At 34.7% G+C, this 16146-nt stretch overlaps 1 protein-coding gene and 1 long non-coding RNA gene across 2 annotated transcripts; one reads left to right on the forward strand and one right to left on the reverse strand.

The window, feature by feature from the left end:
- The first annotated feature begins 2111 nt into the window (after positions 1-2111).
- Positions 2112-4472, forward strand: LOC145813155 (uncharacterized). Its single transcript, XM_082908428.1, has 4 exons — positions 2112-2338; positions 2420-2579; positions 2697-3476; positions 3966-4472. Exons 1-4 carry the CDS (start codon positions 2112-2114, stop codon positions 4470-4472), a joined length of 1674 nt encoding a protein of 557 aa, XP_082764554.1.
- Positions 4473-4637: 165 nt separating this feature from the next.
- LOC145813654 (uncharacterized) lies at positions 4638-8702 on the reverse strand. Its single transcript, XR_014356854.1, has 2 exons — positions 8541-8702; positions 4638-4884 (listed from the first exon to the last, which is right to left on the reverse strand). It is a non-coding gene; the product is annotated as an uncharacterized LOC145813654 (long non-coding RNA).
- Between the last annotated feature and the right edge of the window lie 7444 nt (positions 8703-16146).

Raw genomic sequence — 16146 nt, forward strand, 5'->3', positions numbered from 1 at the left:
TCATTAGATGATTTTTTGGGCATATATGATTATATAAATATATTGATATAGTCTATGTTGGGGGTGTCGGTTTGCCCGACTTTAGAGTGTATTTTTTTTTTCATTCCGTTTGGATGGCTCATATTTTAGGATTGATATGTGATAAGTTAAGGTTTTTGGTGGTGTAATTTTGGCATGCAAGTTTGGCTGGTAGTAATTAAAAATTATGTATGTTTATAAACAACAATAGAATAATGTAAGTTTTGAAAAAAAATTGTTCAAGCCGTAGTGGCTCTGTTTTGGTGCTGAGGTTTGGGAATTACTGATAGACTATAGGATTAGCTTTTTCTATCATAAGGAAAAGAATGATGGATGCATTATGGTGATCAATAATAATTGTTTATGCGGTGTAATATTTTATTAGGTTTGTGAGATTGAGGTGGATCTTGATAATTTGATATTAGCTTGGAAAATATTTTTTTTTTAAGCGTTTGAGGTAACTAACCTTCTATCACTGTTGGTTCATTTTTATTCCTATTGAAACGTTTAAAATTATAAGTATTTGTTTATAGTCTTTATGTTCTCTTAAAATAAAATATGGGTCAAGTATAAAACAATATCGAATATTATTATAAAAATTATTTGAATATTTTGTGGAACTATTCTGAATATTATACTAAACATTTATTCTGAAAATATCGAATGTTTTATTTAAAATTTGTGTATTGTTTGAATTTAAAACATCACTCTAGTCTGACTATGATTTGGACCCTAGCCAATGGGGGTTATTTATTGGCACAAAAACTAGTTTCTTTTGGGGCTTTCCCACCAGTTTATGTGTGGTTCTGGGCCTTGTCACGGGCTAAGTGACCGTAGTCACCAAGACTTGGGTTTTGTGAATTGCATTATTGAACCATTTGAATATCGAACCATCAATTTTGAACAACGAAATTTCATCGAATTACCTCATTGTATTTTCAATTAAAATGTATTGCTACACTATTTATTTTCAGCTATGAAACCATCTTACAAAATAATTGTTCATTTATTGAATAGTAGCGAAAATATATTTATTGGCTATCCACTATTTTTTGGTATACTTGATCCAGCTAGCAGTGATGGTTGGTTATTTACTGGGCTTTCTAGCTTACCCTTATTTTATTATTTTTTTTCAAATTCTGAAGAGTAAAGTTGCGTTGGGTTTTTACTTGTGGCAGTGCCGAGAGTAGGACTATGATTTAAGTACTTGGATTATTTTTTTGTTAGTGGATTATATTAGTGGACTTGGTGGACAATTTCATATAATAAGAATTATCTATTTTTATAGATTTTAGCATTATGATAATTAAGGATTTAATTTGCGTATTTTACATTGTTGGTTATGTGTTGGACTCTTAACCTTACATGCTCACTTAATTGAGTATGTGGCATTGTCACGGAGCTTGGGGCATGACAATTTTGTGGTATCAGAGCCAGGTTGTAATTTTAAAGGCTGGTATAGAATAGTGGTGAGATTGGGTAGATGTAGGATTGGGAACGCTTATAACTTGGTAAAATGTTGATTTTATTTACGTGTTATAGGGACTTGAGAATAGAATAAGATGAGGTTTTATTATTGATGCATATAGGTTGCAATGGAACATGAGGAGACATTGGCAAATATGGCTAGGAATACGCTCTAGGGTCAAACGAATCGACGGACTGGTAATAACAATCGGCGAAGGAATGTGACTAATATTGGTAGTGGTTCTCAAGCAATCAGAGGAAATCAGGGGCAAGAGTTGGGACAACAAGAACAAGCTGTAATCCCCAATCCAATTGGAATGGTTCAAGTGCTTGAGACTTTGGCCGGGGTGGTGCAACAATAAACCACCATAGGGAACAACTTGACTAGACTTATGAAGCAACAACAACGAATGCATCCAAGTGTTGGGCCACAACCGAGGCCACATTGTAACATTACTGAGTTTAAGAAGATAGCCTTGGCATTTGACGGAGCCACAGACCCTTTGGAGGCTGAAAAATGGTTGACAGAAATGGAAAAGTTGTTTCCTATTTTTTAGTGTACGGATGATCAGAAGGTGACCTATGCTGCGTTTATGCTACAAGAGATAGCTAATGATTGGTGCTAAATGGAGAAGTGCATACATGAGCATGATGCCAACCCATATACATGGGAAAGGTTTAAGAATGCATTTAATGAGAAACACTTCCCTAGGAGTGTTCGTCTACAAAAACAGAGGGAATTTTCAAAGTTGGAGCAAGGGAATAAGACGGTTGTAGAATATAAAGCCGAGTTTACAAAGTTGTCTAAATTTTCATCAGCACGTGAAGCAGACGAGGATAGCAGAGCACGAAAGTTCGAAGGTGGGCTAAGAACGAACATTATGCAATAGGTGGTTCCTTTCAAGTTACCTACTTTTGGAGTAGTGTTGAATAGGGCATTGTTGGTTGAGAGTGGCCTCACTAGAGCCCAAGAAAAGAAAGAAGAGAATTATAAAAAGAGACCTAGTTCTTCCAACTTCCAAACTAACAACAGTTCGGAGGGCAATGCTAAGAGACAAAACACTTCTTCGGTTGGGAGTTGGGCAAGTCGAACTGTGGGTGGTACTGTTGACAAGTAGAATGATCGGGTACAGTGCACTAGATGTAATGGATTCCATCGAGATAGTGAGTGTCGTTGGAATACTGGGGCTTGTTTCTCTTGCGGGCAACAGGGGCACAGGATAGCTGATTGCCCTAACCTAAAAGGACGTGAGACTGAACATAAAGCATGGACAAATAAAAGAACTTCAACAAACATAATGTCTTCAGGAAATCAAAAGAAAAATGGAGGTCATAAGCCAAAGACTCAAGGTCGAGTGTACGCACTCACACAACAAGATGTTCAGACTTCCAACACGGTGGTGTCAGGTACTATTTTAGTGTCTTCTGTTTATGCACATGTGTTATTTGATTCTGGAGCAACAAATTCATTTGTGTCTGTGGGATTTGTTAAGAAGCATGGATGGAAATGTGTCTTTAGAGAGATTGACTTATGTGTTGAAACCCCAATAGGTGGTGTTATGGTTGCTGACTTAATTTGCGAATCTCGTGTGGTTAGTATAGATGGCAGGAGATTGATTGTAGACTTGACTGTTTTAGATATGCGGGACTTTGACATAATTCTTTTAATGGATCAGTTGGCAACCAATTATGCTTATGTTGATTGTCGAGGAAAAAGGGTAATATTTCAAATTCCTGATCAACCAAAATTTTGTTTTGTGGGTAATGGAGTTAACACTCCTCCTTTGGTAATCTCAGCTTTGCAAGCTAGACGATTGTTGAGGAATGGTTGCAAGGGTTATTTAGCTTCTATAAGAGATATCCGTGAGACTGAATTAAAGTTAGAGGATATTCTAGTTGTAAAGGAATTTCCCGATGTTTTTCCTGAAGACTTACCGGGGTTGCCACCAGATAGAGAAATTGAGTTTGCCATCGAATTGATACTCGGCATGGTCCTATCTCCAAGGCTCCGTATCAGATAGCCCCAGCAAAGTTGAAAGAATTGAAGGAACAATTACAAGAGTTACTAGATAAGGGCTTTATTAGGCTTAGTGTTTCTCCTTGGGGTGTGCCCGTTTTATTTGTGAAAAAGAAGGATGGTAGTTTTCGCCTTTGCATTGATTATCGAGAGTTAAACAATGTGACAATTCGAAATAAATATCCTTTGCCTAGGATAAATGACCTATTTGATCAATTGCAAGGAGCACAAGTCTTTTCTAAGATTAACCTTCGTTCTGGCTATCACCAGTTGAAGGTTAAGACGGAAGATATACCTAAGATAGCCTTCCAAACTAGATATGGGCATTATGAATTTTTAATGATGCCGTTTGGGTTGACCAATGCGCCTGCAGCTTTTATGAATTTAATGAACAGAGTATTTAAACCCTTCTTAGATCAATTTGTGGTTGTTTTTATTGATGACATTCTTGTGTACTACGAAGAGTAAAGAGCGGCACGAAGAACATCTAAGAATAGTGTTGCAGATATTAAGAGAGAATAAATTATTTGCTAAATTAAATAAGTGTGAATTTTGGCTGGAGAGTGTATCATTTTTTAGTCATGTGATATCTAAAGACGAGGTGTTTGTTGACCCCAAGAAAGTAGAGGTTGTGGTAGAGTGGAATAGGCCTACTAATGTCACTAAAATTCGTAGCTTCTTGGGTTTAGCAGGATATTATAGAAGGTTTGTCGAGGGATTTTCCCGAATTTCTATGCCTTTGACTCATTTAACACAAAAAGGGGTTAAATTTAAGTGGTCTGATGATTGTGAGAAGAGTTTCCAGGATCTAAAGAGTCGATTGGTGTGTGTTCCAGTACTTATAGTTCCGTCCGGAGATGAAGGTTTTACCAGCTATAGTGATGCATCAAAGATGGGCTTGGGTTGTGTCCTGATGCAGAATGATAATGTAGTGGCATATGCGCCTAGGCAGTTGAAGCCATATAAGTAGAATTATTGTCACGCCCCAAAATTTGGACAATTAAATATTAAATTAGGACTAAACCCCAATCAATATTCCATCATCCAAATCCTAGGGGTGAAACAAAAATCTAAACATTCTAATCTCAATAAGGTAATTAACAAAACACCAATCATACCATGCACCATAATTTCATAAACTATCTAATATACCCAACGTTACAGTAACATTAAATACTTCAAAACAACTTAAATAATGTAAGGTTACAACCCAAGCCAAATTATCCAAAATACTAAGGTCATTAAAAAAAAATAATAATTACATACATTAGTATCAACCCTAAGCTCAAGAAAAATAAAAGAACTCCAAACGACATGTCCTACGATCACGGTTATTTCTCGTCACCACCAAAGCCTCTACTAATCCTGCAAAGGAAGCTCAGCTGCGCTCCAACAGAACGCACCCGAGTTGCCAAGAGACAAAACGGGTCAGTATACAAGTATACTGGTATGAGTACAAGAATTGACACCCACATGTCCACCAGACACAAACAAAAAGTACATTATTTCTTATCACGGGACAAGACAAGTAGTTCCAACCGCACCGAGACGAATGGGTAGTTTCCCGAGATACGGTGGCATTTAGTTTCTTGTCCGTATACAACGAAATATAAATGTATTATAAAATAAACAAAATAGAAATAGAAATATGGTGGGTCAGCCCTGCATAAAAAGTTAGTAAGACCCACCATCCTGCAAAACAAATAAAGTTAGTATAATTTAATCATAAGTAACTTGTTAAAACAAATATAAAATTACACCGTTTCATACTTAAATAATCCGAATTGATCAAAACTCAAATAACGAAAGTTGTACAGAATCAAATTTCCAATAAGACAGCGCGAACGAATTTAACAGAAACTGAACAGGTTAAGAGAAAAACTTGATATAAAAATCTAAACAGAATTCAATCGAAAAACCTGAAGCTGAAAACGAACCAAAACTGCCCTAAGATGATTTTTTTTCGAAAAATTCCAAAACACGAAAAGTGTGCATAATGATGTTTTACTTCAGTTTACGCGAAACCAATAAAAATGAGCTCGTTTCATGGGTTAAAACAGCTTATAAAATCTGCATTACCAAAATGAATCAAACCGACAATAACCAAGGTCATCCGATTATAAGTTCTAATCGATCTTTTTAATAAAAAGGTACAACACAAGAGTTGTCCAAAATCACGTATACATGCCTCTCCTCAAATTTCATAATTCATCAAGATCGTTTACTATTTTTTTTTATCATGTACATAACAGTACCATACACACTATACTAATAAATTCATAATTAAATTCTTTGTTCCTTAACTCCACCACTTCGGCTCTCCCCTTCCGGCCTACACATATATCCCATGTGCCTCCCGTATACCTAACACCGCTCCGAAGCCAAACTTGCACGGGGATATCGTCCCGAGTTTGACTCACACTCCCCGGATGGTTAGCATATACGTACGCGCGTAAATCAAAGCACCCGTCTACTCATGAGAACGAGGCAACAATATAAATAACATCTCATCAACATCATGAGACAAATATAACAATGCCGGGCATAAGGCATTAAACAACTCTTATAATCCTCACTTTTTTATACACTCTTTCTCCCCATCACTCAAATAAAACAACAATCCATGGAGTCATGGTGGAGTATAAGGAATTTATCTACAAGTTCATGATTAATATCAATTTCATATAACCATGAGTGTAATTACAACCATAAAATAAATCCCTATAAAAATCATAAACATGGCATACACAATTAATCCAAATAAGTAAAATCAATCATTCATTTACATGCAAATACAAAATCAATACAACATCAAAATAAAAATAAATAAATAAAAACAACGAATCAATCCATCCTCTAACCAATATCAATGGATTCTAAGTTTATTTTAATTTTATATAATCATGAGTGTGATTACTATCATAAAATCAATCCATATAAAAAAAAAAAACCCGAAACCTGGCATGCAACTAATCAAAATAATTAAAATCAAACAATCATCTAAAAACCCTAAACCTTACACAAACAACCAATCAAAATAATTAAAAATCAATCAATCATCTATAAACCCTAAACCTTACTTACACAACTAAACACAATAATTAAAATTAATCAATCATCTAAGAAAAAAACTAAACTTTACCTACACAACTAATCAAAGTAATTAAAATCAATCAATTATCTAAGAACCCAAAACTTTACATACATCACTAGTCAAAATAATTAAAATCAATCTATCATCTTTGTGTGAATACAAAATCAAACTAATATCCAATAAATAAATAAAAACAAAGAATTAAATACAAATCCAGGGAAGTGGATTTTGTACTCACAATTATTTTTGAAGATTAAAGAATCACTCAAAGAATTAATAAAGTCACCCAAAATAAAACCCTAAACCTTGCATACCCAACTAATGCAATTAATTAAAATCAATCGATCATCCAAAAACTCTAAACCTTACATACACGTCTAATCAAAATAATTAAAAATTAGCCAATCATTTAAAAATTCTAAACCTTACATATCCAACTAATTAAAACAATTACAATCAATTAATTATCTAAAATCTTAGACCTTATATATACATCTAATCAACATAATTAAAATTAATCAATCATCTAAAAATCTTAAACCTTACATATACATCTAATCAACATAATTAAAATTAATCAATCATCTAAAAATCCTAAACCTTACATATGCGTCTAATCAACATAATTAAAATTAATCAATCATCTAAAACAATCCCAAACCTTACATACCCAACTAATTAAAATTATTACAATCTATTAATCATCTAAAAATTCTAAACCTTACATATACGTCTAATCAACATAATTAAAATTAATCAATCATCTAAAACAATCCCAAACCTTACATACCCAACTAATTAAAATTATTACAATCTATTAATCATCTAAAAATTCTTAACCTTACATATACGTCTAATCAACATAATTAAAATTAATCAATCATCTAAAACAATCCCAAACCTTACATACCCAACTAATTAAAATTATTACAATCTATTAATCATCTAAAAATTTTAAACCTTACATATACGTCTAATCAACATAATTAAAATTAATCAATCATCTAAAACAATCCCAAACCTTACATACCCAACTAATTAAAATTATTACAATCTATTAATCATCTAAAAATTTTAAACCTTACATATACGTCTAATCAACATAATTAAAATTAATCAATCGACTAAAACAATCCCAAACCTTGCATACCCAACTAGTTAAAATTATTACAATCTATTAATCATCTAAAAATCCTAAACCTTACATATACGCCTAATCAACATAATTAAAATTAATCAATCGTCTAAAAAAAATCCCAAACCTTTCATACCCAACTAATTAAAATTATTACAATCAACTAATCATCTAAAAATCTTAAACCTTACATATACGTCTAATAAACATAATTTAAAATTAATCAATCATCTAAAAATCCTAAACTTTACATACCCAACTAATTAAAATTATTACAATCTATTAATCATCTAAAAATCCTAAACCTTACATATACGTCTAATCAACATAATTAAAATTAATCAATCATCTAAAACAATCCCAAACCTTACATACCCAACTAATTAAAATTATTACAATCTATTAATCATCTAAAAATCCTAAATCTTACATATACGTCTAATCAACATAATTAAAATTAATCAATCATCTAAAAATCCTAAACTTTACATATATATCTAATCAAAGTAATTAAAATTAATCAATCATCTAAAAACCCTAAAGTTTACCCACACAACTAATCAAAATAATTAAAATCAATCACTTATCTAAGAACCCTAAACTTTACATATACTACTAGTCAAAATACTTAAAATCAATCTAGCATCTATAAACCCTAAATCTTATATCCACAACTAATCAAAATAATTAAAATTAATCTATCATCTTTATATAAAACAAAATCAAACTAACATCAAACAAATAAAAATAAATAATTAAATAAAACCGCGAATTAAACATAAATCAAGGAAAGTGGGTTTTGTATTCACTATATTATTTTGAAGGTCAATAAAATATTTGAAGAACAAAAGGAGCCACCAAAACAAAATCCTAATCTTTTTTTTTTCTCCTTTTCTCCTCTCCTCCCACCGTTCTGCTCTTTCTCACGCCATACAGAGCACTCTCTTTTGATTTCTCTCTCTCTCTCTCTCTCTCTCTCTCGGCTCTCTCTCACGGCAGCCTCCTCTCTGATTCACTTTGCTAATCTTTGTTTTCTTATCAACTCCTATACCTAGTTGATTACTTATATAATATATATATATATATATAATAACCTAATTTCCTTTCCTAATCTAATATGACTATTATAATATATTATAATATATAATACACATAATTACAATATATATAAATATAAATATAAATATAAGATAAAATATATATCTATATATTTATATCACCTCTCTTTTTTTTATATAGAACAAACATAAATATTTAAGGATTAATAATATATAATTAAATGACACATTTAATTAATTAATTACCACATTAAATTCATTAAATACCACATTAAATCTCATGTAACCATACAATTAGTAAAGTCAAAAATAAAATAAGATAATAATAATCATAATAATAAATAAATGACTTAAGAAAATTAGGGTCGCTACAATTATCCTACACATGATTTGGAGTTGGCTGCAGTGGTGTTTGCATTGAAAATTTGGAGGCACTACTTGTATGGGGTGAAATGTGAGATATTCACTGATCATAAAAATCTGAAGTATATTTTCACTGAAAAAGAATTGAATATGAGGCAAAAGCGATGGTTGGAGCTATTAAAAGACTACGATTTGACTATCAATTATCATCCGGGAAAAGCCAATGCAGTGGCAGATGCCTTGAGTAGAAAGACCCCGAGTAATTTGGCTACCTTGATCACTAACCAAAAGAATATCTTAGAGGACTTGCGAAGGTTGAATATTGAGATTAGATGGCATAACCATGGAGTGTAGTTGGCAAACCTTAGGGTTCAACCCACATTGATTGATAGAATTAAAGATGCTAAAGGAAGAGATCCTCAGTTGAAAAAACTTAAGGCTGAAATGGAAATAGGGCTTCAGATGGAATTTGTATACATAAAGATGGAACATTGAGATTTGGAGAGAGGTTGTGTTTGCCTAATGATTTAGAGATCAGGAGAGAAATCCTGAGAGAAGCTCATAGTTTAGGGTATATAGTACATCCAGGGAGCACTAAAATGTATAAAGACTTGAAGAGGAACTTTTGGTGGAATAATATGAAGAGGGAAATTGCTCAATATGTTGCTCAATGTTTGGTATGTCAACAAGTGAAAGTTGAACATCAGAGACCTGCAGGTAAGTTACAACATCTTCCTATTCCCGAGTGGAAGTGGGAACATATTACCATGGATTTTGTGACAGGGTTACCTAGGACCCAAGGTGGTAACAATGCTATTTGGGTTATCGTTGATCGATTGACCAAATCCACTCACTTTCTAGCTTTTAAGGTAGGGTTCTCCTTAGAGAAGTTTGCAAAATTGTATATCAAGGAGATTGTGAAGTTGCATGGTATTCCGGTGACCATAGTGTCTGATAGAGATAACAGATTTGTATCTATGTTTTGGAGGAGTTTGCATACAACTTTGGGTACTAGTTTGAATTTTAGCACTGCCTTTCATCCTCAAACTGATGGACAGACAGAGAGAACTATTCAGACTCTTGAAGACATGTTGAGGGCTTATGTTATTGATCTTGAAGGTTCTTGGGATGAGCATTTGGCCTTAGTGGAATTCTCTTATAATAATAGTTATCATGCGAGCATTCAAATGGCACCATATGAGGCTTTATATGGACGGAAGTGTAGATCACCTATTTGTTGGGAAGATGTAGGCGAAAGGAAGTTGTTAGGGCCTGAGATTGTGCAACAAACAGTGGACAAGATCAATCTTATTAGAGAGTGACTTCACACTGCACAAAGTAGACAGAAAAGTTATGCAGATAACAGAAGACGCGATTTGGTGTTTGGGGTTGGAGACCATGTGTTCCTTAAGGTGTCTCCTATGAAAGGAGTAATGAGGTTTGGTGTTCGTGGCAAACTGAGTCCTAGATTTATTGGACCATTTGAGGTTTTAGATCGAATTGGAGAGGTAGCTTACAGACTTGCTCTACCACCTTCACTAGTTGGTGTTCATAATGTTTTTCATGTGTCAATGTTAAGGAAGTATATACCGAATCCTAGTCATGTGATTGATCATGCACCGTTGCAGTTTAAGGGGGATTTGACCTTTGAGGAACACCCTATACGAATTGTTAATAGGAAGGAACAGGTTTTGAGGCCTTGAGTCATCTACTATGTTAAGGTTCAATGGAGCAATCACTCAGAAAGAGAAGCAACTTGGGAACTCGAGGATGAAATGAAATGAAAGTATCCACAACTTTTTAAGACTCCAGGTATGTCAAATTTCGAAGACAAAATTTCTTTTAAGGAGGGAAGAATGTAAAACCCAAGTTATATGTAGAATTATTTTTGAATAAAGTAGTAGTTAAATTAAATTGTATTGGTAATTTAGTAATTTTAAGAAATTAGGTTAATAACCCTTTATGTAAAAGAAGAAAAACAAAAGAAAAAAAAAGGAAAGAAACCGGAGCCTCGTGAAAGTGTTGTGGAAGGTTTGGAGGCTGCTACTCAAGGGTTTGAAAAGTAAAAGAAAAAAAAACAAACAAACAAAGGCGTGGATGCTGCGGAGGGGAAAGGCAGCAAGGGTTTGAAAAAAAAAAAAGAAAAGAAAAGAAACCAAAACCAAAAGGAAGAGGGAGGATTCATAAGAGTGGTGGTTTTGCTTTATTCATCACTTAGGTAAGATTTATTCTATTGTATTCCTATCTATGAATTTAGTGTCAATATATCATTAGATGATTTTTTGGGCATATATGATTATATAAATATATTGATATAGTCTATGTTGGGGGTGTCGGTTTGCCCGACTTTAGAGTGTATTTTTTTTTTCATTCCGTTTGGATGGTTTATATTTTAGGACTGATATGTGATAAGTTAAGGTTATTGGTGGTGTAATTTTGGCATGCAAGTTTGGCTGGTAGTAATTAAAAATTATGTGTGTTTATAAACAACAATAGAATAATGTAAGCTTTGAAAAAAAATTGTTCAAGCCGTAGTGGCTCTGTTTCGGTACTGAGGTTTGGGAATTACTGATAGACTATAGGATTAGCTTTTTCTATCATAAAGAAAAGAATGATGGATGCATTATGGTGATCAATAATAATTGTTTATGCGGTGTAATATTTTATTAGGTTTGTGAGATTGAGGTGGATCTTGATAATTTGATATTAGCTTGGGAAATATTTTTTTTTAAGCATTTGAGGTAAGTAACCTTCTATCACTGTTGGTTTATTTTTATTCCTATTGAATCGTTTAAAATTATAAGTATTTATTTATAACCTTCATGTTCTCTTAAAATAAAATATGGGCCAAGTATAAAACAACATCGAATATTATTATGAAAATTATTTGAATATTTTGTGAAACTATTTTGAATATTGTACTAAACGTTTATTCTGAAAATATCAAATATTTTATTTAAAATTTTTGTATTGTTTGAATTTTGAACATCACTCTAGTCTGACGATGATTTGGACCCTAGACAATGGGGGTTATTTATTGGCACAGAAACTAGTTTCTTTTAGGGCTTTACCATCGGCCTATGTGTGGTTCTGGGCCTTGTCACGGGCTAAGTGACTGTAGCCACCAAGACTTGGGTTTTGTGAATTGCATCATTGAACCATTTGAATATCGAACCATCAATTTTGAACAACGAAATTTCATCGAATTACCTCATTGTATTTTCAATTAAAATGTATTGCTACACTGTTTATTTTCAGCTATGAAACCATCTTACAAAATAATTGTTCATTTATTGAATAGTAGCAAAAATATATTTATTGGTTATCCACTATTTTTTTGTATACTTGATCCAGCTAGCAGTGATGGTTGGTTATTTACTGGGCTTTCTAGCTTACCCTTATTTTATTTTATTTTTCAGATTCTGAGGTGTAGAGCTGCACGGGGTTTTTACTTGTGGGAGTGCCGAGAGTAGGACTATGATTTAAGTGCTTGGATTATTTTTTTGTTAGTGGATTATATTGGTGGACTTGGTGGACAATTTCATATGATAAGAATTATCTATTTTTATGGATTTTAGCATTATGATAATTAAGGATTTAATTTGCGTATTTTACATTGTTGGTTATGTGTTGGACTCTTAGCCTTGCATGCTCACTTAATTGAGTGTGCGGCGTTGTCATGGAACTTAGGGCGTGATAAAATCGTCCAACCAACTTCATGACGTGTCATCTCTCCATTGATCTGTGCGCATCCCATCACTGACACATGCCGCCTGATGTCAACCATCTACACTCTTCATAAGGAATTTGAATAATTTCACCTTTGTCACATTTTCCTCTTCCCCGAAACCTTTCACTCTCTCTTCTCATCTATTCACTTCTGCATTCTCTCTCTCTCTCTCTCTCTCTCTCTCTCTCTCTCTACTCTCAGAATTTCTCTCTCTACTTTCATTGTCGTCCGTCCAAATTCCTACCGTTACAACTGCTCTAATCACCATCTCTGGCGACCAAAACACGATTTTGCTCTAATTAAAAGACTTGTTTCACTTTAGCGAACTCAAATTTGTGCTCCATTTCACCTTAATCACCCCGTTAGTGGCCCAATCCATAGATTTCATTTTCAATTTTTCTAGATTTCGAACCTGTTCATCATTATTGTCAAACATTTCCCAATTTTCTTTATATTATTACATTTCGAACTGTATAAGCTCTGAATCATCATAAGCAATTCTAAAATTTCATAAAACTTCCAATCATCTTTTCGTTTTTTCTATAATTCTTGCACATTTTAGATTTGATTCTGAGGTTTTTACATTTGAATCACCTTAGGGAGACACAAACTTAGCAATTTCAAGAATCCTCATAGGACTTCCCGTAAACCCTAGGTCGAAATAACTAAGATAGAAAACTTTCGCCAAGAATTCAACATTCTGATTGACATTCACATTAGGCTAGCCGGTGAGAACAATTCCATTATGCCTATAGAGGATTGCATGCATTTCCCTATGGTATCTTTCATAGAAGGTGGAATCAAATTCCTTTTTAATGGCTTATTCCGAGAAATACACTTTTACAAGTTGAACCCAATGCAATTGGCCATAAACACCTTTCGTATCATAAACGACATAGCCGAGTTGTGTCACCAACATAAGTCTAGGTTAGCCCTTTTGATGTCCAATACTATTACACCATGTGTAGCCTCAAATCCAAGAATGACACCTCCTTCTATCTCAAACCCAGATCTACTACCTACAAGCTAATAGATGACCTTCTAAAGTCCAACAAGGGTGTTGGAAAAGACTACCTAAGGACAAATAGGAATTTGCTCTAGACGACAACTTTCGCCTTTACCCTTTGTGGAGAGGGATTATACGGGATCACGAAAGTAAGCATTAGTTCCCTAAATCACACACTTTAATCACCTAAAATCAACATCTTACACTTGGTCAATTTATTAACTTCTCTTTTCTCTGTTTTGTAGAACTTCCTTAACCTAGCAAATCATTCCCCGAATCATATGTCAAGCGAGCCGACCTTGCTAGGTTCCTTGGATTGCTCATCCATGAATGAGAAGCACTTCTTCTGCTTAACTACATCGCCACTTACAAGTCTCCACTTCCCAATGTTCTTTCTCGAAACCAAACTCCGTCATCAACAACAACTCCAAGATCCTCCTCACGGCCTAACCAAAGCTCCACATCTAACCCAACCGACCAGCCGTCTATTTCGACACATTTTCTTCACGTTCCACCTGCTCAACGTCAATACCAACGCCAACGCCAACGCCAACGCCGATGCCAACCAAGTGATAATCTTGCAGTTAGAACTCAAAGCAAGAAACACTAAATTTTGAGCTTCCAGCCAACAATCCATCAAATCCTTTCATTACTCTTTCAAAAATCAAACACAATGTCACAATCGCTACTACTTTTAACGAAATAGCCCACTGAGTTACCGTAGTTAAAGACATCCTGGGCGACATCATTAACATTGTCACATTGTAATCCACTCATTCTCCTCCCTTAGTCCAAAAACCAAAAAGAACAAAGAAGGCAAAGAAGGCCAAGCAAACCGTCACACCATTATCTGAAGAGAAAGACCGAGAAAACAACGTCCCTATCTCTTAGATGGCGACCGAAAAGAGACAAGCTACATAGTCTACTGAGGCTCCGACTTCCAAACGCATAAAATCATCTGGCCCCAGCGTTACTATCGATAACGCATGGATTTGTGATATAACCATTGACAGCCGACCACTGAAGGTTAAAGATAGCACCATTCAACACCCCAAGGTTGCTGCTACTATTTCCACCGCATTATTGTTTCTAGTCATCATGGACGCAATAAGCGAATGCAATGAGTATGAGCACTTTGCCTTCATGTTGAGGCACTCTACTATGGCAAGATCTTCTTTGTCTCTCTAAACAATACTTAACACTTAGAATATTTTTACAATCTATTTCATTCTCTTTGCAGTCCATTCTGCATGCTCACTTATTTCCCCTCAAGGCCGATATGATGAAAAAAGACCTCACGATGAAAACCTTTGAGGCAGCTGACTACCTTTGTCAGCTCAATGATTCAGAAAGGAAACATGAGAAACAACAGACAGTCATCACAACAGCCAAGGATAAAGCACAAAAGCTAAACTTGCTGCCAAGGCTGCCGAGAAGAGGACTGCCAAAGCCAAGAAAAAACTTGCCCAAACCCTGGCAACCAAGGCGAAAGAAATCAGGGAGACTGATGCTAAGGCCTACAAGGAAGGAAAAGTGGTCATCAAAGAGGGCTACAAGAAGCAAGTAGACATTGGTTACAATAGAGGCTATGACCTCGGATGGACCACTACTTTGATTGCTCTGTTCATCCCCAAGGACTCGCCACACCAAGATCTGTCAAAGCTGTCTCTATCTTTCCCTCGTTCTCCTACCAAAGAGCCTCAATCCGAGAAAAAAGATGGCTATAAAGAAGGAGACGAAGAAGAAGAAGTTGCCGGAACCAAGCCTCCCATGTTGAATGGAAACATTCTTAATCTCAAGGTAGATGATGATGAGGTCACCAAGAACACTTCTTCTACCACCAAAGGGGTCGATGAGAGCATAGCAAAAACAATCAGTTGAGGAGATCATCAAAGAAATAAATGAGGAGATTGTTGCCAACACTGAGTATAGCGACCCCGGTCTTTCTCCTTTTGGTTGTTGTATCCGGACTTAGGTTCCCTGGATTCTCTCAATGTATAATTGTGGTTGTCATCCTTTATTTTCTCTTTTTGAGTTATCGGAATGTGTTGGGCAGGTTTGTTTTAGATTTGTTGGGTTTGGAAACCAGGTGTTACTGTCCAGAATTTGGATTGGTCGCTCAAGCGAGAGTTTGGTCGCTCGAGCGAGGGTTGGGTTTTGTGTCTGGTGGCTCGAGCCAGGGTTTCTTCGCTCGAGCGAGAGTTTGCGTCTAGTTTAGACCTGAGAGCAGTGTTTCTTAGCTCGAGCGAGAGTTTCTT

This window comes from Camellia sinensis, chromosome 15 (assembly GCF_055761805.1).
Source record: "Camellia sinensis isolate YWXY chromosome 15, ASM5576180v1, whole genome shotgun sequence".
Lineage (NCBI taxonomy): Eukaryota > Viridiplantae > Streptophyta > Magnoliopsida > Ericales > Theaceae > Camellia > Camellia sinensis.

Coding starts and splice junctions, on each gene's coding strand:
- LOC145813155 (XM_082908428.1), top strand. CDS start 2,112: ATGGAGAAGTGCATACATGAGCATGATGCCAACCCATATACATGGGAA. Junction 2,339..2,419: donor GAGGATAGCAGAGCACGAAA/GTTCGAAGGTGG, acceptor AGTGTTGAATAG/GGCATTGTTGGTTGAGAGTG. Junction 2,580..2,696: donor GGAGTTGGGCAAGTCGAACT/GTGGGTGGTACT, acceptor TGCGGGCAACAG/GGGCACAGGATAGCTGATTG.